The sequence below is a fragment of the Heliconius melpomene genome, chromosome 17 (genome assembly GCF_056956725.1).
Source record: "Heliconius melpomene rosina isolate 202511_hmr_F chromosome 17, ASM5695672v1, whole genome shotgun sequence".
Classification (NCBI taxonomy): Eukaryota; Metazoa; Arthropoda; class Insecta; order Lepidoptera; family Nymphalidae; genus Heliconius; species Heliconius melpomene.
Genome location: NC_140405.1, coordinates 14448124 through 14473267, shown reverse-complemented (window position 1 = coordinate 14473267; position 25144 = coordinate 14448124). Strand labels below are relative to the sequence as shown.

General features: G+C 36.3%; 1 protein-coding gene across 1 annotated transcript in view; it reads right to left on the bottom strand.

The window, feature by feature from the left end:
* The window catches only part of LOC146530503 (A-type potassium channel modulatory protein KCNIP1), a 45902-nt gene that overhangs the window by 5356 nt on the left and 15402 nt on the right, over window positions 1-25144 (bottom strand). Inside the window, exons 2-6 of the mRNA XM_085199879.1 lie at window positions 17067-17305; window positions 7568-7637; window positions 7141-7211; window positions 958-1167; window positions 409-569 (exon numbers count right to left, since the gene is read on the bottom strand). Of these exons, the coding sequence (XP_085056005.1) occupies window positions 441-569; window positions 958-1167; window positions 7141-7211; window positions 7568-7637; window positions 17067-17222 (636 nt within the window). The 5' untranslated portion in view covers window positions 17223-17305 and the 3' untranslated portion in view covers window positions 409-440. The remainder of the gene's footprint in view (window positions 1-408; window positions 570-957; window positions 1168-7140; window positions 7212-7567; window positions 7638-17066; window positions 17306-25144) is intronic.

Below are 25144 nucleotides of genomic sequence, written 5' to 3'. Positions count from 1 at the left end.
GTCGTTGTGGCGCAGTGCCACAACGTGTGACTGTAAGCGTGGCACCATCTTTTCGCCCATCTCTCATTTAAGGCAAGGCTAGTCTAGACCAATCAAAGAAAAATACCCTCCCTTCAAATCTATGGTACCTGACGAGAAAGTCAGAAAGAACTCAGTAAGTTCTCAAATGCCACTAATGAACGTCACGCTTTGTCTAACCAGGCCAGGTAACTGATAATATTTTAAATAAAATATTTTCACCACATTCCAATCAAAGACTCGTATCGCTCGTAGCAAGCTTTGGTTTGAACACATTGTAATTCTACACACAATGCAATATATTCTAACCTTCTTTTTACCTGTATATTTCTATCCAAGCAACTGTTTTCAAAAATTTGTGACCAAATGAAGTAAATTATCGTGACTGACCTGCAGTCGCGCGCCTGCGCAGTGTCAGTCTGTCATAGCACCGTGTCGAACATCTGCAGAGAGCGCGTGATCACGTCGTCCTTCAAACACGACTCCAGGAACTCCTCGATCGTGATCACACCGTCCTGGTTCAAGTCCAACTTTCTGAATACACGGTCCACCTGGGAAGTTTAGTTTTTGAGTTTCAACGTCCGACGCAAACAGAGAGTTTAAACTGATGTGTTCATCATTCATGCGTTCAATATCACATATATATTATAAATAACCAGATGATGAAATGCTTCCCTTAAAGTCCGTTAAAAAAACAACTGAGGCCATCGTGGCACTTCGGCTCAGCGTCCGACTGTAAACGCGACAGTTGTGACGGTTCCATTGCATTCAGGGGTAAAGAGTTGTTTTGATTTCCTCACTCTGGTAACAACACAAAACACTCCACATGCGGTATCTCGAGAATTCGGCAGTGAATGGGCTAAGGGAGTATCTTACCACTAGTGTCCCTCTGCCTATATGCGGTATAAAACGTGAAGTTGAATAAAAGTAGCAACTGACCTGTTCATTAGCCTTAGCGTCGTCAATCCTCGCCGCTGGAGATCCAGGGGGAGCTCGTCTGCCCAACAACTCATGGACAGCTACCACCACCTCCGCCAGCTCCTGCCTGGTGATAGCACCATCACCATCCACGTCGTACAGACGGAACGCCCAGCGAAGTCGTTCATACACCGACCCGCGTAGCAGGGTAGATAGGGTTACCAGTAATTCCTGAAAAAAAAAAAACAAAAACTTAAACGATTAGTTATAATATAATCTATGTTTCTATGCTAATATTATAAGACATAAGAGTATTTTTGTACGCACTAACCTCTTTTTTGGTTAGAATTGAAAAAAATATTTTTGAGTTCATAATCCATTTTTCAAGATAGGCCTAGAAAGGGTAGCCTCTTGCTCTTACAATAAGATGAAAACTTGAAAAGTGTTACATAAACGGGAGAGTTTGAGAGCTTCCGAGTAACTTAAGGATTGACCAAGTAGACGAGACCGTATGTAAAACTAGTTATTTTATAATATTATTTTATTTTCTCTACGTTTCAAGTTCGGCTTCAAGTTTCAAGATACCGTCCAGTATCTACCCATTTTTAAAAAGGTGCGGAATATTATCAAACTTGAAATACTCAGTAAAAAAATTGTGTTTAAAATTAAGAACCCTTTTCAAGTCTTCATTGTTTAAAAACCAAAGTTACGGGACCATATGACTAAGACTCCTGTGTCCATCCGTCTGTCACCAGTCTGTATCTCATGAACTGTGATAGACAGTTGAAATTTTCAAATAGTAAAAAACACATAAAAAATTAAGGAGGTCCCAACGCAAAAAAACGTGATCTATTGCCGTTTTTATATTTAATGGTAAGGAAGTCTTCGTGCGCGACTTTTTTTATATTTCAGTTTTTAGATATAATAAAAAACAAATGAACATAAAACAGTCAGCTTTTTAATACAATAGGTGTTGAGAAAACACTATAATAGACAAATTACAGCGATAGGTCACGTTTCAAACTAATATTGGCCATATCTGACGTTATAGTGCCCTATTATGGTTCAATATGGCAGTTGTTTTTATTTTTAAATTCTTAATTAAAACACTCTGTATAGAATACAGTTTTGAATTTATTATGAATTCCTTTTTTAGTTTCATGCTATATCCCGCATGTAGCAGGTTAGGCAGAGGGAACTTAGTGGTAACACACTCCGTATCCATCCCTAATCCGTCAAATTTCGAGACGTCGCGTGTTGACTGACAGAACCCAACGCAGTGCTATGTGACGAGAAAATGAAAATAATTTCCTCCCTCAAGTCGGAATCGAACTCACAACCGTCGCATTTGCAGTCACAGGTCGCTGCTCCACGACGGGCTCTAATGATTATTTTAATTGAATAATCTTAATTATTCATAATCTAAATTAATTTTGGAATGGGCTTAATTATGGTTCTCACAAATAATGCAATCCTTTTCCTTTTCGTAGCATTAAAGCAGCTATCCGCTTTTCATGTCAAGACATTGAATCCTCCTCTATCCGCCCGAATTCAAAATATTATTTCACACATTGCCCGTAAAAAACTTAGAAGAGAGAATCTGGGAACTTGGTGTTAAGACACTCCGTTCCCCACTCTCCGCATCCGCATTTGCTTTTTTACACAACTCAGTCGCACATTTGAGCCTTGAAAATAATCTTTAATTTTAATAGCCTTAGTAAATAAATTAGGATCCGCCCCATGCTGTGGATGGCGGGCGGGCGGAGCTGAGCGAAGCTATCTTGCGCAAGATTTTACGAAACCCTCTGTTTTGTTAGGTTAGTCAAAGTTTAATCTGTGCGCGTGAAAACGTTCCTCAACTCAACTCTATGGAACACATTTTGACTATTTACTTAAAAACTACAATTACAGTCCCCAACGTTACTGTAGTAGGTATAACGGTCTAGGAGAAGTAGCATCACAACGAAACACACTTTTGACCAGTGAGAATATCAATAATGAATAGGCCTAAGTAGGTATACTCGTACATCTTCAGAAAAAGCTCGAGATCTTCAATTTTTATACGGAACCCTCGGTGGGTGAGCCCGACTCGCGCTTGTCCGGTTTTTTTTTAATATTATCAGTGTATATAATAGGCATTTCAAACTGGGTTCTCTTAGCTCCAAACCAACGATATACGCAACTATGTATCTATTTGTGTACAGTAGGTACTAGCATTGTGCTTTACTATCGACGTCGAACGCACAGGTTTATTATTTATTGGTGATTGACGGCTCTAAAGGCATTGTTAGTATTCAACCGGGTTTTGTCAAAATAATACTATTTGTACGCTTCAGCAGTCAGCTTTATGCTTAAATATATCTATCGAAAAAAATGCTTCACGCAGCTTCCCGCATATAGCAGGGCAGGGCAGATAGAGCGTAATGTTAAGACACTCCGTTCCCATTAAGACACTTCTGTGCGCCACTTTTCGCTTTCCGATGACTTCAAAAAACTCTGGTCTGTCTCTGGTCAGACACACACAACATCTAGAAAATTTTGCGGTGCGTAGAGAACGGAGTGACTTAACAATAGATTCCCTCTGCCTGTCTCCAGTACTACGGAAAACTTATGAGGCTGCGTGATAAATGACGGAATTTAAAAATCACAGTAAATCTATTTTCTTAATATAAACATCAAATTCTAATTTCGCCAACTGCAAATGCGAGTAATTTGTATTGAATTAACAAACATTACGTCGATTTTCAAACGGGAAGTTGAGCATAAGCAGAACTACTAAATAAAATTTATATGCCTTCGTGGCGCAGCGGCACAGCACGCCACGATTGTGGGTTCAACTTCCATTTGAGAAAATCAACTATCCTTTCCTCACTCTTTTTAAAAGACCTAGCGCGGCGTCGAGTTCCGCCAGTATAGATACATACAATGTATCGAAAATTGTGCAGTGCGTGCAGAACCGGCCCGTGCCCACTCTAGGATAGTCTGGTCTGGTCCCCAGAATTATAACCAGCAAAACTTAAGCCTGAATAATTAAAAAACACCCTTACACAAAAAGGATCGAAACTAAAGCCAAGGCCCTCCCTGAAAATATCTCGAGATACGCCAATGATTAGATTCCTTCTGCCTACCTTATATGCCTGCTTTATGTAGGATACAGTGTGAAGGTAAAAAAATACCATTGGAGTATCGCCAGCTACATTCCATCGTTTCTGTTAACTTTCTTTACTTCCAAGTTAGATGCCAAGTATTTTCTGGATGGATAAATGAAAATACCACAAGGTATTTTCATTTATTTTTATGTTTGCACAAACTATTATTTGGGATTGCTTGGAAGATTTATTTATAGTTATATATATAAGGACATATAAGTATAAAGAAGCTGAATATTCTGTGTTATAACTCATCCTAACATAATATTATTGTTTTATATTATTGTTTGTACCTACTCACGAGTAGGACAGTATCTGACTGTAAGCATAGTGGTTATGGGTTGATACTCACTTGCGAGAAGAATTAATTTCATTTTCCCGACAGTCGTGTGTTCGATTTCCATTTGGGAAAGTTAGCTTTTTACATTTCCTCGCTCTGATAACGAGGCAAACTCGACGTTGAGTGTCGTCACTCAACACGCAAGTACTTAGAAATTGGGCGGTATGTGAGAAATGAAAGCGTCTCAATGAACAATGGAGTTTATTAACACTAGGTTCCCAGGTTCCCTCTACCTGTTGTGTCTCACACATACAGCGTGAACCAAACCAAAGTTCTGCCAGCAAAAACACGGAATACCTTTCAATGAGCTGTAATTACGCAATGTTTTAAACGAATGTCTTAAGAGAAGTAGTAGAACTAGTTCGTAGTTAGGGGTAGACAAAAAGATACTCAATGAGGCAAATATCTATGGAATCTTTTATTTAGTTTTACCTGCAGTCACAGTTACTTCAGGCAGTGAGAATGTGTCATGCGTCATACACAACTCTTAATTATTCCGTACGGTCAAATGGACATGCAATTGACCTTATAGGAGAAGTTACAGAAGCAAGCTAGACATAAAAAACTACAAGTCATTAAGAAAACAACAATAAACTTAACAACAAAAACAAATAAAATAAAAAAATGTATCGCCATTTTTCTTTTAGAGAACGTCCAACAACCAGTGTCTCTAAAGTTTGAATATTAAAAAGTTACTTCCAAGTCAAAGAACATCAACAACACGTAAACAATTTTGTAAGAAAAGCAAGTGATTGCTTTACTAGATACTTTATAATCTTAAGAAAACAGGGGGGTGTTATCTGTATGTCTGTTTGTGGCATTGTTACTCCTAAGCTATATTGATTTTGATTCCGTTTTTTTTTGTTTGGAAGGTGACTTAACTTTGCCTTCCTCTGATTTATTTTTTTCTATATGAGAACGTAAACGTCAAGATATTCTTAAAGAGCGAAAAGGAAAGAACAGAGTCTCACACTATATTTTATGAAGTGTGTGATCACTACTCTACAAAATGAAAAAGGCTAAAAAACGAAGGTTCTATAACCAATTGAACTAGTTAAGCTATATTAGTTAGCTATACAGGTACAACAGTTTACGTGAACATTAATTTTACCCATCAAATAAATTCTGAACACTTTATAGCTCCAGTGGGATGAACTCCGGCAACCGTGGAGGATCATAAATTTCATTAAAATTAATTTTGTTTGTATATTCTAATTGTTTTGGGGAAGCGAGCAGGATATAGTAATGGTAGCCCGTTCTATTGCGTGTGACGTCAGGAATATGCTCTCCCATTGCACTAGAGATAGGCAGAACGAACATAGTGTTAAGACACTCTGTTCCTAACGTACTGCCCAACTTTAGAGAATGCTTATAAAGTGGCGAAGGAAATCAGGTGGTACGATTAGAACTTAAGATGCAAAAATAAGTAAATGTCTAGTCTAAATACATTAATTCCCTGCAGAGAATCGAACCTACAATTATCGGGCTTAATCGTATACTATAATACAATGACCCTTAACCCATAAAAAATATATTGTAATTTATAAGTGAAACAATTAAAAACGCTACAGCTCTACTACGACCACTTAACTCAAATTAATTAAACAGTAGGTAATGGACTTAACGTTAAAAAAATTACATAATACATTTATAACTAAACTATATACTTTTTGTAGTTATTGCCCAATTTTCGAGACATTGTCCATTGTGTTTCGAAACTCAACGCTACGCTTTGTCTTTTTAGCTTGAAGCAGTATCCCGTGTAAAGTGTAGGCAGAGAGATCTTAGAGTTAAGTGTTAAGGTTCTTAGTTAAGCGATCTCCACGCACTACCCAACTTCCGAGATACTGTTTGTTTAGTGGCGTACCACAATATCAGCTTTTTAAACAAAAAAGAAATGTTTTTCCTTTGGCTTATACTCATATTTGAATAGTAATATTTTTATTGACGTAAGAATGCTTTACGCGAAGTCATACATTCAGCTTAATGAGCTTGTTTTGATCGTCAATGTAGCCGGTGACATGAAAAATATATGGACTTATATATATATACTAGTGGACCCGGACGCGGCTACGCCTGCTTGAAATATAAGAATACAATTTCTATAGAAATATAATTTCAATCTAGATGAAATGCTAAAAGTCACTATTATATTTATTTTCATAAGGATGAATATCAAAATGACGCGGTAACGAACGCGGTCGCGTAGCGACGACGGTTGTTATTAACATGGCAGAATATATTGCATGTCAAATTAGAAAGTATTTTAATTTATTAGTACATATGTGTAATGTAATATTATATAGCCTATAGCACTTCTGAAGAATGCAGCTTTCATACAAAACAAAAACATAGTAAATCGATCCAGTAGATCCAGAGATCTTAGCGTTCAAACAAACAAACAAACAAACAAACAAACTCTTCCGCTTTATTATATTAGTATAGATTAATTAGACTTCGCCCGCAACTTTGCTTATGTGAAGTTTATGATGTAAAATTTAATATAGTATTTTCTCGTTCACGTGGGCTGCGACAGCAGAATATCGACCAAGCTCAAGGGGTTCATAAGGGTATGTTCCGACCACTTCTTTTATACGGCACTTCTTCTTCTTCACTTCAAATTGAGATTTGCCAATGTTTAGCCAACGATGGCTGGATACGACCACTGCAGAATATTATTTTTTAAATGAATAATTGGAAAACATTTACACTCACCCTAAAACTAATGGCGCCGCTGCAGTTCACGTCGAAGGCTTTGAACACATAGTGTGCATACAACGCGGAATCTGAAAAACAATGTTGTAATTCAAATTTTAATTAATTTGATTAATTACGATTATAACCGGATTAATTACGTATATATACACATTTGGAAACCCGACGCGTCGAAAACTTTGCAGTATAAGTTGAAATACTATTGGCCTAGATTATTGCAGAATTAGCTGATCGTATCTTGCCCAAGCCCACCACACTTTCCAAAAGGTTGGAGAGAAAGCATCTAAAAGTAGTTTCATTTTAATTGCATAAAAGCCATGAAAGTCTTCGAAAAAATCTTATTCTTGAATTCTACTTCTACTATCGCCTTTACGGTCGCACGCTTGGATAATATTTGAATATCATAAACAATAAAAGCTATACATACTTCCATGAGGAAAGAATTTGGCATAGATATCTTTGAAGGAGTCTTCATGAACCACTCCTTCTGGACATTCCTGAAACAAAAAAAAAATATTATTCATGTAGGTATACCAAATTAGATTTTACTTCCAGCTTTACAGAGGGATAGAATTGTTTGTGACATATTCGCAATGCGAGAAGAAATTCTTTAGTTTTTTTTTAGCTTAACCTGATGTAATATGCCTTTGCCTTCCTCAATAAATAGACTATCCAACACAAAGTATTTTTTTCAATTCGAACCACCAATATCTAAGATTAAATAGAACTTTCAACCAAACAAACTCTTCATCTTTATAATATTAGTATAGTTACAATAAATATATAGATATTTTTAAAACTACAATGCACCGGTCAACTGCGTCCGTTTAAAAAACAAACAGACTATAGTAGCCGAAAAAAATAGGGAATGTTGATGAAAAATGCAAACATAGCGTCATTTCGATGTTCCAAACAATTAACGTTGTCAGTTTGTAGCGAAAAATAGAAATCATTTTGGCAACGTTTATTGCGTTATATTTATATTTTAGTAAATTAGTGCATAGCAATCCTTCTGTGTAAATAGCAATACAGATAAAAAAATATTTTGTTTTCACGCTGTATCCCGCATACTCGGTAGGTAGGTAGAGGAAACCGTTCCCCATTTTTCTAGACATTGCATGTTGAGTGCACGAAACGCCGCGTTTTTTTTTTTTTTATATGGAATAGGCTTGCGTTTGACCGCATCAAGTCTGGCGAGCGTTGATGCGGTCTACGGTGATGCACGCTTGCCTAGAAGATACCTATTCACCCTTTCTTTGAAAACCCCCACATTGTATGTCCCAGGAAATACAGATGCCGGCAGTGAGTTCCAATCTCTCGCAGTGCGGATAAAGAATGTAGCCTCAAAGCGTAAAAGCGTTTTCCAAAAATGAAAATAATTCATCACCGACAACCGTCGACAACACGCTGTGCCGGTGTGCCGGGTCCCGGTGCGCCACGATGACCTTAATAAATATATTTATTATACATTTTAATCATTAAGATCAATGTTAGGACATGTCGGGACAACGTCTGACTAAATACGATGGTTGCAGGTTCAATTACCACTACCAACTAAGTAACATCATATTATTGCATTGTCAATTTGTGCAGTTTCTTAGATTTGATTAATATTTTATCACATAGTTACATCATTACAAATTGACCTAATAAAATCGTCGACAAAATTCTAAGACCAAAAAGATTGATATCCAAAATATCTAAATTATTCCTTCATGCTTACCAAGGAGGGGAGTCAGACATTTCTCACAACAAAGACAAGCTCCACGCACGCGAGCTCGCGTGGCTGAATCATATTTGGCAATAGGCATTACCAAAGTTCATTAACGGCCTTCATTCGGAAGAATTACTTCTTAGGCTCAACCAAGCCTACTTTAGGTAGGTAGAATTTTAAATTTTTAGCCGTCTTCAAACAAAAAGGTTATGAGTTTGACATATATTATGTATGTACGTATATATGTGAAATTATTAGCATTAGGTAATATTTGAGACCGTTGTTACCAGTCTGTCTGCGACCTCCGCCTACTCCGTTTAAAACGATCTTTAACATCCTCGGTAAACCATTGGCTTTCATGTCCTGCATCATGACGCTCATTTTGCTTTCTTGGATGTCTGGGGAGTCTATCCCAAGGACGTAGCAAAATAATGTCTTCCCACATGTTCCTAGACCGGCGCGCAACGTGGTCAAACCATTTCAAGCGACGCTCTTGAGTTATTCGCTATGTCACGAACTATGAAATATTTAATTCCCTCGAGTGAGAATAAAACCCACAACCTGCCGCGATTGCTCACACACTGATTCTCCTACGCCACGACAGGCATAAAAATATGTTATTTAATCTTTATATTAAATGTTAACTGACTTCTTATTTTCTATTATTAGAAAGCCTGTGCCAAAATTGTTGTAATTCGTGAAGTAGACTGTAATGTGTTCGATACGTCGGGCTTTTCTATAAATGACAATACGAGTTAAGTATACAGGATTATGCGATTAAAGAGTTTCATTTAAAATAGATATGTGTAGAGGAAATGCACGTTTGGACTTTGGATAATATTATGATATTCACATTTTTAAAATAATATTTAATTCAGTTTTACTTTACACTTACATTTTTTCTTCAATAAATGTCACATTACCTTGAGAGACATACTCAAGGCCTCTTAGAAAATAAAAGAAAATAAAAATAAATAAATATGTAATATTCCCTCATAATAATCGAAAAATAAAACAGATTATAAATAAAAAAAATATAAAATCAACATATTATAATCTATAATTCACAATATTTAAATAGCTTTCGTCTGTCAAATTGACAGTGCTATTTTTGGCGGAAACGGTCGTCGACTTCACCTACTAACCTTAAAGAAGTTCTCAAAACTCATTCCGTCTCGCTCGCTCCTATCAAAAACGTATAGCGCCGTCTTTGTTTAAGTCATTATTTGCGCGAAATAAATTTACGTTACTATTTGCGCTCTGCCATTACGTGTTAGTGTCTAAAAATATAAGAAAGATATTGTTTATTAGAATATTTAGGGTGTTGTGTTGTTTTTGTGCGGAGAGTGTTTTTTTATTTAGCTTTTCGATGTAATCCGCAGATATCAGGGTAGGCAGAGGAAACCTGGGAACCGAGTGTTATGTTAATACCGTTCCTCACTTTCCGCCGAATTCTAGAGGCTTCGCGTGTTGATTCGCGGAACTCCGGTACGACTACCCTAACCTAACTACTCTCTCTTTGTCATTTATTCCATCATCCATCCATATTTCCTACATATTACAGAATATTTACAAACAATAAATAACACCATTGTCACCGCAAAATTCTAAATAAGCAAAATAAATCTTTAAAAAATATATTTCCATGAGCGGAGATCGAACCCACCCGTCGCATCTACAGTCGACGACCTCTACGTTTTTAGCTGTTACCTTATATACAAGCTTATATTATAACGCTTGAAGGCAACAGCTGGGGAACTTTATGCCTTGTAATATTGGAAATGAAACTAGGATTTTTTTTCATTGAAACAACAAATATTGTTTGGTCTACAACAAAAGTTGCTGTGGGAAAGAAAATTGGAAACGAAAAGGCTTTTTTAGTTCCCCGCTGTATCCCACATATAGCAAAGTAGGCAGAGGGAATTTAGTATTAAGACATTTCGTTCCCCACGCACCGCATTGTAATGTTCAAGACATTGCATATTGAGTGGTGTAATTTAACGCCGCGCTTTGCCTCATTACCAAAGCGAAGAAATGAAAACATTAAATATGTTACTCCCCCGAGTGAGAATCGAACCCATTACTAAAAAAAGCTAAAATACCCATCCCATTATTTTTTTCCTGCCACCCTTAGATTTTTAATTATTTATTTTAGCAGTCCCGGCAACTCATTAGGCGGGAAAATAATAATGTAAATATACATAGCAAGCGAGGCGGCCTAGTTCTCTGGGTTAAGTAGATATCGCTGTGGCCTTTATTTGGATGGGTTAGAATATGATTTTTAACCAACTTAAGAAAAAGATATTAATAGTTTCATAAATTACATTATATCACACTTTATACCTAATAACAGGTAAGCCAAGGGAACCTAGTATTAAAATACTTCTCCACTATTTCCCTCCAATTTTTAAGACAATGTGTGATGAGCCTAGCAAATCTGGGAAGTCAATTCAAATATAGCCAATGCTTCTAATGGTAATTTAACTAACAACCAACGCGTTTACAGACGACATCAAGCAAAAGAAGTAAGTGAAAAATACATAAAATATTATTCAATTGTTATATGACGCTATCGTCGCAATTCAAGCACTTTAAATCGATTGTCTTAAAAATTCTATTGAAATAGATTTACCATTTCTGTTATATATATGTTTGGACTAGGAAGCAACGTCCGATGTGAGTCGTGCCGGCTTTGAGGGTGATCTAAATGGAGAAATGCAATATAGTTTGGAATTGTTGTACCTCAAAAGAAAAAATGGAACTCCTGTAAGATATATAGGATCTGGCTGTTAGTTTGTCCGTCTGTCAAGAAATTTTAGTCAAGAACGCATGCAGGTAACAATCTGAAATTAAAGCGCTTAAGTTTTGTTTTAGCCGCATTTTGTACGAGTATGAATTTCAGCGCGTAATCAAAACCTATAGGGAAATTCTTGGTAACCTAGAATTAGGAAATTTGGCAAGAAGTGAGAGCACGTATCTTTTGATTGCGTTGACTTAGTTTTATTTTTTTCTGTGCTCCTAGACACCTGGATATCTGATATTAATTTCAGCTCGATACCTTCATGCGATCTGGGCAAAAATAGTGTTGACAGACAGGCAAGTAGGCGGATTCAGGTTTCATATTTTTATATTTGAAAAGATGAGATGAGAAGAAGAGAAAAAAAAGATAATACTGATATGATCATATTGTAAATATAACGTGTACCACCTAACCTTAAAACACGACCCGCCTGTACCACACGACATGTGACGACGTATCCGGCCGACAATGTCCATACATCCACACCTTTATCGAAATAACATGGAACGTTCTAACTTGAATTGAAATACAAAAGTGTTTATGTTAAACTGACACGACTGACATTTGTTTTCATAAATTAGATAGCCATTGCTGAAAACATATTTTTGTATAATTCCGTATAATATAGCAGAGTAGATAGAGTATATTGGGGAACGGAATATTTGAACACTTCTAAACCTTCTCTTCCCCACCACTATCCTCCCAATTGTAAACCATTGAGAGTTGAGTGGCGGAGTTCAACGCCGCGCTTTGTCTTCGTGCCATTCATTTCCTGGGTGGGAATCGAATCTAACCAACAAAATCAAACGTCTCTAAAATGTTACTTGGAAACATGAAATCCTTTCTCCACATCATTGTGCAGCAATTTGGACGTGTCAATGTCAACGTGAAAGTTGTCATTACAAAGATAAGATTTTTGCAGCTCAATAAGGCGAAATGGGGCCTGGGATTTCGCTACCAAACGCGCATTTTGTATAAATTGGACAAAAGGTGATTTAACACTTGATTCTCTCGCTCTTGGAACAAGACAAAACAGGGGGTTGACTTCCACCATTCAAGAGGGTAAAGTTTCTGAGGATGGATTCCACTTTCAAGCAAAACTAGTGTTGCCCAAATTCAGTCTTGGTCTTGCAGTCTTGGTCTTGTTCTTGCGTTTTTGCAAGACCAAGACAAGAACAAGACCGCGTATTTTTAGCAAGACCAAGACCAAGACTGACCGTGCAAGATTTGAGCAAGAACAAGACATAGCCTGCGAGGCTCTTGCGTCTTGCAGCTAGGACTTAGCGCTATTTCACTGAGTAGTTAGGTGTAACAGTTCGGTGTATAGGTAGGTACGCTTAGGAATTCTATGAGACGCAAAAAACTGTAGCAAAGAATATGAAAAACTGGACCTATCTATTAAAATCAAACTGAGTGCATGCATAGTTATGTTTTAACCATCGGCACTTTGATAACGCGGCATCAAAGGTTTTGTACTTACTTCTCAAAGAAATTTGCCGCTTTTCGGAAGTACATGGTTATGATACACGCGCCGGCGGCTTCTTTTGAAATCTAAAACAATCGTTGCCGCCACGCCGAAATCATAACATTTGACACTATTTGATTGCCGCCATAGGGCGTAGGCGTAGGTATACTCATGCAAAATAATTTCGAATTTTAAGAGTACCTACAGGCGCGGTAGAAAGCAAGGAAACGTACTAATAAATAAAGGAATTATTTTAATTCCAGTCATTTCCAATTGAGCTGTGCTTCGAGTCTAACTTAATAATTGTTTTTACTAATTCTCGTTGTTTTCTAAAAACGTATCACGTGTACAATTTAATATGAGTGACGAAGATTCAAATTATTCTAGTCCGAGTAACGAGAGTTTGAGTCACAGATCTAAAAGACCCAAAAGCAAATTTGAGGAGTTTTTCGAAATAATTCATGCATCCCAAACTGCCTTCTGTAAATTGTGCCAACATAAAAAGATTGAAATAAAAATGAAAAACAGAAACACTTCAGGCTTAAGGAAACATCTAATATCTTTCCACAAAAAGGAATCAGAAATATTTCTTCCTGTTAAACCAAAATTAAGTGGAGATATCACAAGCTTTTTAGTAACCGCTGGAAGAAGTGGACAGGTAAGAATATTTTTTTAACAGTTAAAAGAATTATAACTCTGCGTAGCTATTCATGCGATACTTTCAAAAACGCCATTAACTTACGTAAGTATTTTTGAGTTAGTGGTGTTTTCATCTAGGGGTGCGACATATTAAGTATGTAATTATCGTCTTAAATATTTTTTATAAACACCCATATTTTCATTTAATCGGCCAGTAACAACTAAGTACTTTATTTTGGTAAATTACAGTACAGTGCAACCTTAATATAACAAATATCAATTTAACGATTTTCTCGATTTAACAACAACAAACCTCCTCCTCTTATACGCTCAAACCTAGTATGTTTTAAATAATAACGCAAGATTTATTGTTTTGGTTCAGTCGGAAAACAGCAGTGACAACATCACGACAGCTACAGTTGATTGGGTGGTGAAAAAATATCTTCCCTTCTCATTTTTCGATGACGAAGCTACACAAGTATATTTTCGACGTATTTGCCCTAATATGGTGTTTCCTAAAAGGTCTACACTTAGAAGGAAAGTCAAAGAGCGATTTGAAGAGCTCCAATTGAATCTCAAGGAACGACTTCAACAATTATCATCTAAAATGTCTTTTACCATTGATGGGTGGACGTCAATTGCTGGTAGGAGTTACTACGGGGTTACTATTCATTATATAGACAACGAATGGAAGTATCAATCTGTAGTTCTTGATTTTATACCATCACGCGGTCGACATACTGGGGAAGATATTGCAACGATTTTCCATGAATGTTTATTGGAATATGGCATAATTGATAAAATACAAGGTATCACGGTCGACAACGCAACTGCAAATACCAAATTTATGTATGAACTGGGCAAACAGCTGCCGCCACACTTTGATTCAGACAATCAACATTTCCGGTGCTTTGCTCACATTTTAAACCTTGGTGTACAAGATTTATTAAAGACCTTAGCATTACACTATGAGTCTGACACTAACCAAATATTGCTGACTCGCGTACATCTGTAACAAAGTTACGCAGTATTTCCAGTAAAATAAAAAGAAGTGAGATAGTGAAGAAGAAGTTTCAGTCTGCTTGTGAAGCAGCTGGCGTGCCATCAAATCTAAATGCCATTCTTGACTGTCCAACGAGATGGAATTCCACACATGATATGATTGGATTTGGTTTAAAAGTGAGAGCGGGCATTGACATATTGTGCAGTTCTGTCACCGAATTAAATGATTTTTAAATCACAGCTAATGAATGGCAGGTACTCGAAAAATTACATAAATTTCTAATAAACTTTAAGTACAAAACTTGGTGGAGACAAATATGTTACATTACCGCTAGTCATTGTATCATTCAATCTCTTGCTAGATAAAATTGAATCTATGGTAAAACAGTTAGATGAGAAACCTAATCGATCTGAAGTGGATGAAAGGCTCATTCTAGCTTTCCAAGCAGCTCGAGACAAAATGCTTAAACATTACAAGAAGAGCAACTGGATTTATTGTACTTCTTTAATTTTAGACCCAAGGCATAAGGCTCAGACTTTTGACCTGACAATGTGGGGGAAGCAACTTAAAACAGAAAGTCTGCGCAAGTTCAATGAACTTTATGAAGAATATAAAAGTCTACACTCACTGAACAAATCTCTGGAATTACCAGAAAAAGAAAATAAAGTATGTGATGAAGATGAAGACGTAATAGACTTTGATAAACTCTATGAATGTCCCTCGACGTCATCTGGATCTTGTCTTCAAGGCTTAGTGATAGACGAGTTGGAGGAGTACCTGAGAAAACCAAGAACTGCCAGCTCGGAAGACATTTTAGATTGGTGGAGGACGCATGAGACAGAGTATCCGATTTTATCGAAAATGGCCCGTGATTTTCTCTCAATACCTGCAACTTCAGTACCTGCTGAGAGGTTATTTTCTAAAGCATCATTAGTAATTAGAAAACATAGAAATAGGTTAAATGATGAGTCAGCCAGATGGTTACTTTGTATTAATAGTTGGTCAAAAAAATTGATATAAAGTATCATAACCTAATGATAAAGCTGTTGATTAGTGTTGTATTTTATTTTTTGTTCAAATAAATGATAAATCGTACAAATCTTTTATTAAATTTCTTATAAGTTGAGGGTTCAATCTCTTTCTAGACAGATAAGTATTGTTCTTTAAAATACAGTCAAGTTATTGTAATTAATTTGTTTTTTTACATGTTTTAGCAAATGTAAGCTTATAAATCATAAATGTTTATTAAGAAACAGTTACTTCCATGGAAAACGACATATAGGTCAGTTGATTTTTCGAATTTCTTATCAAATCTTCAGTTATTTATTAATCTGCTTGATCTTTACTATGGCTATGTTAATTCAAGCTCACAATGTTCCAATTCTAATACGTTTTTTAAGATTTAAAGTAAACTTTAATAAATAGTAATAGACTAATAGGTAATTGCAAGACTTGCAAGACTCTTGCTGCAAGACCAAGACCAAGACCAAGACCAAGACCAAGACTGTGAGCGCAAGACCAAGACCAAGACCAAGACCAGGTGTATTGGCGCAAGACCAAGACCAAGACTGGCTAAGTCTCGTCTTGTTCTTGCATTTGGGCAACACTAAGCAAAACCTACTAAATAAATTAAAATGTAACTTTAATACAGCTTATACGTCAGAATATCACGTAGTCTATTACTTATTTAAAGATTTTGTACAATTTGGCTATAATATACAATAATATTAAGCGGGCGAAGCCTCGAAGGTCGCTAGATAATAATATTTTTCAAATAGAAACAACACCAAGTAAGTTTGTAAGCCGCGCGTTAAATAAAAAGCAAAAAAAAAAAAACCACTGAAAACAAATTGTGAATTCGCTTTGTAAATTTAACAATTACAGCGCCAAAGTATGGGAGCGTGAAATTTTTAGTCTTTTATTTCATCCTGAATGGAAATACAGTTGTAGTCGTGTGTGGTTTATTTTTTAAATGTCGACAGATTTTTTAAATAACCCTCGCTTCCCATTGTATTACGCATATAGCAACATAGGCAGAGGGAAACTAGTGTTGAGACACTCCTTTCTCCATAGCGGTATACAACACGCTTTGTGCTGTAACCAGAGCGACGAAATGAAAACGATTATTTCCCGTGTGAGAATCGAACGCACAACCGTCACAGTTTGGTTTTGCGACAGCGCTACGATAGCCTCACACAATTAAAACCTGTTAAGCACCTGGCTCTAGCTAATTCTTAGAGCAACATAATTTTAAAGTTCACCCAGCTGTATGCTGGATACAGCGAGAAAAAAAAACTGAACTCACCGTTTTAAAACCTCTATACATGACTCTGATTTCTTGTTTCGAAAATTTCGTTTGTCGGCACAGTTCTTCCAAAGCTACCGGTATCGGTTTCGGGGTTCTACTGGGTTCTAATTCGTAGGCGTGCTCCTCTACCGGCGACTCGGGCGGTGTTGCCATTATAAGGTCTTCAGCTTACTAGATTTTTGAATATCAGCACATATTTTCGAATTTTGATGATGGATGGTTGCAGGGTAGGAATGCTGAAACAAAAATTAAATTATTTCAATCATGGATTTAGGGTTTTTTATCTTTTTTTATATATATTATCTTTTATGTAAAAAATCTGTCTATGAGGTATATCCAGTTGGACTAGAGTTATTCTAGTTCTGTTTTAATGTTTTTTACCTTCACGATATATCGTTGAACGGTGAAATTCAACGCCTGAGCCTTGCGCTTGAGCATTGTCTACAAGAGTGGGGCGATAGATAAACAGTTAAAATCGTCATTCCCCTGAATGGAAATCGAACTCACGATTATCAACCTAACATTGCGTCAGTGGCGTCAATTACATACAATAAAATAAAGTCATGTAAATAATATTGTCGGAAATCAGTGGAAATATTTCATCGACAGTATCAATTATCCGCGCGTAGTACCGATTGGCATGCTTGGCGAGTTGCCATCGAGCTGTTAGTTGAGATTTAACAATATGTTAACAGGTATGTATATATCTATTCGTGCGGCTTCGCCCGCGTGTTCAACACGATGATTCTTTCAGTTCGAAGCAGTAGTTCAACCAAACAAACTCAGCTTTATAATATTAACTAGTAGTAATACTGTGATATTGATTTAATTTTAATCATTTGTTTTTTAACCACTTGAGAAAAGCAGGTTATGTTACACTACGTTTCCAGGATAAGACAATATGTTCCCATTAAGACGCTCGACGCCGCGCTTTGCCTCGATCCTAGAGCGAAGAAATGAAAATATTCAATATTTGATTTCCTCGAGTCAGAATCGAACTTACGACCCATCGCGTTTACAGTCACCCGCTTTTGCCGTTAAGCCATGTCTGGCATTTATTTCTGCTAATAGCATATAAAAAGTTTTTTTAAATGTTAGATAAACACATAATCTGTGCTTACCAGTGGTTTACTTACTAACATAAAGTCGAACAATAGATTTTATCAAAGCTTCGCATTTCTTATCGCGATTATTATAATGAAGGTGACCTCGCGTGGTAGCTACTATATTTTAATATGCCATAAATAGTTTACATAGCAAAAACCAGCGCGAACTAATATTTCTAAAGCAGTATTCCGTACAATTGTAATTTTTTATGGTCTAGTTGTTTGACCTATACAAAAGACACATTTTCCTCTTGAGAGTACCGGACGGAGTGGTAAACATTAGGAGAGGCCTATGTCCAACATTGCACTACAAAACGCTGATGGATGGATGGGTCCCAAAAAACGGGCCCCATATCGGATCACTTTGCTATCTGTCTGCTTGTCTGTTTATCTGTCTGTCTGTCTAGTCCAATTTTCTCAAGATCGCATGAAGTTAGGTATAAAGCTAAAATATAAAATATCCGTGTCTACAGTCCCTTACAGCACCAGTTAGCTTAAGCTTCTAAATCATTTCTTTACCTCGCTTTAGTAACGAGAAAGTGAGGAACGAATTATCTTAGAAGTAGAACTAGACCAACCCTTATATATGCGGAATATAGTGTAGTGTAAAAACTATAAAATTATGTAAGGAACCCTAAAATCAACTAAATACAGTATTATTCAGTGTCATAACAACCTCGTGCCTGTCACGAGATACCATCGCCTTCGGTTAATACATTTAATTTATTCACTTTTTAAGTTCCATTTTTTACACTATTTACATATTAATGATAATTGACACTAGTATAGGGAATTGAGAGAGGTTTATAAATATGGGCCTAAATTAGAACAATATAAGCGAGGCCGCGAATAAAAACTAGTGAATTATAAAATAAACATTTTAGAGCGTTTTTTTAAATTTAATCATAAATTTTCTTTGATCCCACCGTCAAGAGAAGATTAAAGACGTTTGATGTTGCTTTAAGACAATGCTATTATTATTTTTTTATTGTCATGTTTAAGCGATTGTTAGTCTTGGAGTCTCTGCTGCTTGTTTTTAATGGATATAAAGCTATATATAAACGTTTTTTGGAATGTAATTTAAACAATAATTGGCCGTACTGGTGCCGTGGAGCAGCATCTGACTGTAAGCGCGATGGTTACGAATTTGATTGCCAATCGGAATTAATTACTTAATTTCTACAGCCTATCATACGAAGCGTCAAGTTCCGAGTTTTCATTGGTGGTTAACTCACTCGTTATGAAGCATTCGGGGAGTCCCCGAATATGGGTTATCCACTAATGAAAGTAGTGGGAAAGGGTCTTAATGGAGAACGGAGTGACTAGTGTTTAACTAGGTTCCCTTTAAAATACGAATATTTTTTTAGATTTTTCTTACAAACGAATTAAAATTCTCAGCTTTCACGCCTAAGAAAGTAAGTAGGCTATTAGTCCATTCATAAAACGGCCATAAAGATTCCAACATTTAAAAGTTTTGGACTTCAAAATAAATAAAAGTGTTATTTATATAAACAGTTAACACTCTAGAAACAAATATTAGTTTCATTAATTTCGTACGTAATTAAAAAGTTTTAACAAAAGAAAAATATAAAAATGACCTAAGTAGGTACATTAACCTAATTGAAGCCATCATGTCGAAATGAATTATTTTCTGTTCCCCCACTTCCCCCCCTCTGGAAAAACCAAAATGCAGCGTTCAGCTCCGTTGTTCAACACAATTGTCTTTGATTTGGCCAGAAGTATGAGAACATGGCAAAGTTTAGAAATGTAATAGCATTATACATGGCATGCATTGGATACAATTTCTGCACAAAGTAATTGTTATATATATATTTTTCTTTTACTGGCCCGAGTAGAGATAGCGCAGGGTTGTGATACGCCACTTAAAATAAGAAAACACAATCTTTTTTTCAAGCTTTGCAGAAATAGTATATTTTTTGCAGAAATAGTATATAGCAACAAAAATAGTATATTTTTCCTGGATACACAGAGATAACCTAATGACTCTTCGTCCAATTTCTAGATGTTGCGTATCGAGTCGGAGTTCAACGCCGTGCTTCATAACTTTTACCTGTTTTTTCATTTCCCGCTCCAGCCAGAAATAAAGCGCGTTTAAAATACAGGTAAAAAAAAAATCAAATTGAATAAAGCCATTTTATTAATTAAGTAATTGAACAGAAGTCGATTTCATTAAGGCTTTCATTTTGAATGGTTAATTGACAGCATTATACTATTGAAGATGGCAATCTCTCTTCAACACAACGTTCTCAAAATTATCAACACCGAATATTTAGTTTTAGTTCATCAGAATGGAGAAATAAAAATATTCTCCCGATTGGTAATCGAACCCAGAACCATCTCGATCACAAACAGATGCTGTGCCGCTTATAATTAAAAAGTAATAGATACAATTAAGATTTTAATTTTATATTATATTAAATATGAATTCCATTTAAATGTCGTTGACGCTGCCACAATGGCGGTGTATTAATTATGAAATGCACTTATAAAAAAACTGAGCTTTTAAAGCTGCCTTTGTAATTAATACAGCTTTTTCATATTATTCTTTGTCAGTCTAGTTTAATGTTTTAAAATATTTTTCACTCAGCACTGATATATATATTTTTAAATAATTTATATTTCATAACAGGATTCTATAACAGGAACACTAGCGCTACTGTAAATGCGACGGTTCTGGGTTCGATTACCACGTGGGAATGAAATATGTAATATTTTCATTTCCTCGTCTTGGTAACTAGGCCAAGCGTGGCGTTGTGTTCCGCCTCACAATACGAAATGTCTTAAATATTGGACGGTTTTGAGAGAACGGAGCGTCTTAACATTTCCGCCTACATTGCTATATGCGGGATATCGCTATATAAAAAAACGATCTACATAAAGATATAAAAAGTTTATTTCAATGTTTCATAACATAAAAGCCAAACCATTGCTTCCTTTGTAACGGTAACGTTATGCAACGTGACATTAAAAAGCTTATATATCAACATTAAAACGAAGCTCGCGACCGAATGCAGGCATGTGATCCACTCAAATAGCTTTTAACTTCCAAAAAAAATGTTCTAAAACAAAGGTTCTTAAAATATTTTAAAAAAGTGAATATAAGATTAGTGTAAATGGAAAGATATTAGAACAACTGAAAGTGGTATATCTGGGAAGTATGTTTTGTAAGCGTACTTCTAAAGTACGAGAAATGTCAGCATAGCTGTATTTTTGGCCAAACATAATACGGTGCTGATGCCGACGGTCCTATACACAATCACAGACATGGAAGAAAAGACAATAACGATGAACGTGCTCAGGCTTGGGGACGATAAAAAACGATTTATTAAGCAATGGTGCATGGCAACCTCTATTAACTTACAAGAACGAAGTATTGACGATACTGGAGGAATATTACAAAAAGCATGCGGGTTCCCCGGGAGGGCATTTAATGATGGCACCGATGTGCAACTGGTTGTATATAGCATGGGTAAAAAAAGCAAAATATCGCTCGATATTTAGTGGGCGCCAAGTATAATTCAGCTAATAGAAAAACATTTCACAGTCAGCCGACCATTTACGTAGAACGAATGAACTGACATTTCGTATTTAATTCGTTATAAAATTCAGTATGGCTTACAAAGTCTTCAGATATATTGTACAAATGGAGGATCTCAACGCTGCTTTTTGTCTCATTACGCCGATAAAACGAAACAAATGCGGCTTTGCCCTTCCAGCAGCTTCCTTATCCTTCTTATTGTATTATAACTAAAATATACAAAATCTTAAATCTGATCTATAAGCCATATAAATGCAAAGTTTCATTTAAATCTGTTCAGTAGTTTTTGTGTGAAAGTGGAACAAACATCCACCCAAAGCTTCCCACATCCCACAAAAGCTCTCACATTTATAATATTACTAAAAAATACTAATGTTATAGTATTGGGAAATGTGTCTAAATGAACGGAATGTTAACACTAGTATCCCGCACATAGCAGGATAGTCAGGGGGAACTTGGGAACCTAGTGTTAAGACACTCCGTTCCCATTGAGAAGCTTCCGAGTAACGCAGACGAAAAGAAACTTCTCGAGGCATAGCGTATTGAGCGACGGAACTTAACGCCGCGATTGGCCTCGTAACCAGAGCGAGGAAATGAATTAAATGGGTAGTTTACTCTCCGAAGTAGGAATCAAATCCGCACCGTCATATTTACAATCGGACACTTGTGCCCTCTGATATACTCAATTATATAGGTACTTTGTTGATTTTTAATATCATCTTAAAAGGCTAAATAGATCATCTGAGCGTAAACAAGGCGGTCGTGAGTTCGATGCGTCGCGCGCAGCGTTAAGTTCCGCACTATCTCGTTGGTTATAGTACAGTACATATAATACATATACATACGTATATGAGCTTAAAAAAGCACCAAGCGTCTAAAAATAGTGTTGACTTTAATATAAGAGGGCCGCTACAAAAGGGAGCGGACTGCGGAGTAAACGTTCCGTTTGTAGAGACCTGAGCAACTTGTTATAAATATTAAACGAGCGGCCGACCACTTGAAACTTGAAAACACAAACAAACAAACAAACAACGCGAAACAATTGAAATGTTTACGTATTTTCTTTTATATGCATACATACATACATACAAATATATCGAGGCCGTCCGTGCTTTTATAAAAGCGATGTTGTAAGTTCGATTACCACTGGGAGTGAATGAAATATTTTAATTTCCTATTTGCGGCGTTGATTTTCGCCATTCAACAGCAATGCCTCAGAATTCAGCGAGAAATGGGAAACAGAAATGTCTTAATGGGAAACGGTGTGGTTCCCTCTGCCTACTGTACCATATGTGGGAAAGAGAGAAGAAAAAAAATATATATTGTTGTACGCGAAGCTTTTTCCTGCGGTTTTGTCTGCTTGATTGTGGAAATACCTACGCGTTGTGACGTAAACACATGACGCATGCCATTCTTAGTGCCCGAGGTAACTTCGACCGCAGGTATTGTGGGTTTACATCGAAACTATTTATTAGTATTTAAATAAAGATATTTCAATTCTTACCAGTATTTCCTGAGATCAGCTCGATCAACCAAGCAAACTCTTCTGTTTTATAAGTCCAGAAGAAACTATTGTGGTGCAATGGGAAGTCTTATGGTTGTGGGTGTGAGGTCCATACTTATTCAGAACATGATGTAGTTATTTTAATTATTGGCGCCGCAAGTTTAAAAATATGGTTTTGTTTTTTTTTGTCCCGCATCACGCGTGCAGTGCCTAAAAGTGATTAGTTTAATCGATGCTAATACATATATTTAGATTTTTATAGCTTCACGCTGTATCCCGCATGTAGCAGCGTAGACAGAAGGACCCTTATCTTAAGACATTTCGTGCGTGTCTAGTGACGGAAGTCTTTCATTTCATTTTCTCTTGTTACAAAAAAGACGCAATAAGAATAACTCGTTTCCCCACGTAGGTATCTAAACCCACAATCGTCGCGTGGCGTCGACGACTTCTATAGTCGAATATGAAAAGGTAAAATAAATACATACTCAGAACTCGTTATATATTATCTAGTATTGGTCGCTTCTGCGTCACTGTACTGTAGCAGAGTTTGTTTAACAAATATAAGAACATGTTTACAAAATTTACAACTTCTCTTAACCTATATTTTGGAACAAAGTGCATTGTAACATAAATAAAGTACGGCTGTTTCAGCTTTCGGTAGGAATTACTATAATATAGGTAGTAGGTACCCACCAACGAGTACGTGCGTGCGTACAGCATTACGACAATCGCTATCGAGTGCGTATGAAGATAAGCTTCAAGTTTTATAGCATGTAATTTGGAGTACACTTTTTGAGGAAATGTTTACGGCCTTTTAATAATTGTTAATTCTATAACAATAACAAACATTTGGTATATAGTAATATGCCTACCATATTTATACAATATGGTAAGGCAGACTGAACCTAGTGTTAAGACAGTCCGCTTACTAGTTTGCACTCACTTCGAAAGAATGTATGCTACACGGCGGCTATATCTTAGTGCAGGGGTTCCACGGCGCCCTAGTGCGCCATAGAAAGTAAAAAGGGGCGCCGTGAGGTGGTTCCTAAATCTGAAATCGGAAATCTCAAAATCTTTGAGAAACTGTACGGAGACTAAGCCCAACCGTCACATTGAATTGACTAAGAACTGTCGTACCTTATTATTCTTATGTCTTAATTGTTATTTTCTTCTTTAAATAAATAAAACTCAATTTTATATTGTCTATGTTTTAATAAATTTGATCTTATTTGGGTGTAGGTATCTATTTCTTTGCTGAAAAAGGTTGGAAACCCCTGTCTTAATGTGCAAGGAAAGTAAGAATAATTTAAATATAAATATTTTAAGAAATGATTTTTGGATTTCACGATCCAGGCCAGTATGCGAGGCTTACAAGAAACCATTTGCAGTACTAAGTTTGATATAATAGTTACGTTAACCTGTCAGGTGAATATCACCTCAGTCAGTCTACTCGTGACCACGGACCACTGCAAACTGTTCGAAACGTCGGGATTGAAGAAAATACTAAATATACGCGTTTAGTCCAGTTAAAGAATTTCATTTAATATGTAAAGATATTTTCGTCGAGTATCGAACCTACAACCACCCCGTGTAAGACATTCTTCCTGAGCCATGAGGTCTTTAGGTAATAAGTTGTTAATATTTAATCGTAATAATGTAGCTTGATAATCATGGGAAATCGCACACGACGCGTTGATACATATTGTTATTGATTAGTATGAAACGAAACCTTCATTTAATTCTTCGTGAAATCAAACATTATTTTCCTTTCAGTCAGTAAGTTTTAACATATTCTACCTCCGGTAATAGTGTAAGGCGCGGCGTTAGGTTCCGACATTCAAAATGCAATGTCTCGAAAATTGGACGGAAAGTAAGGAAAAGTGTGTCTTAACACTTAACACTACCC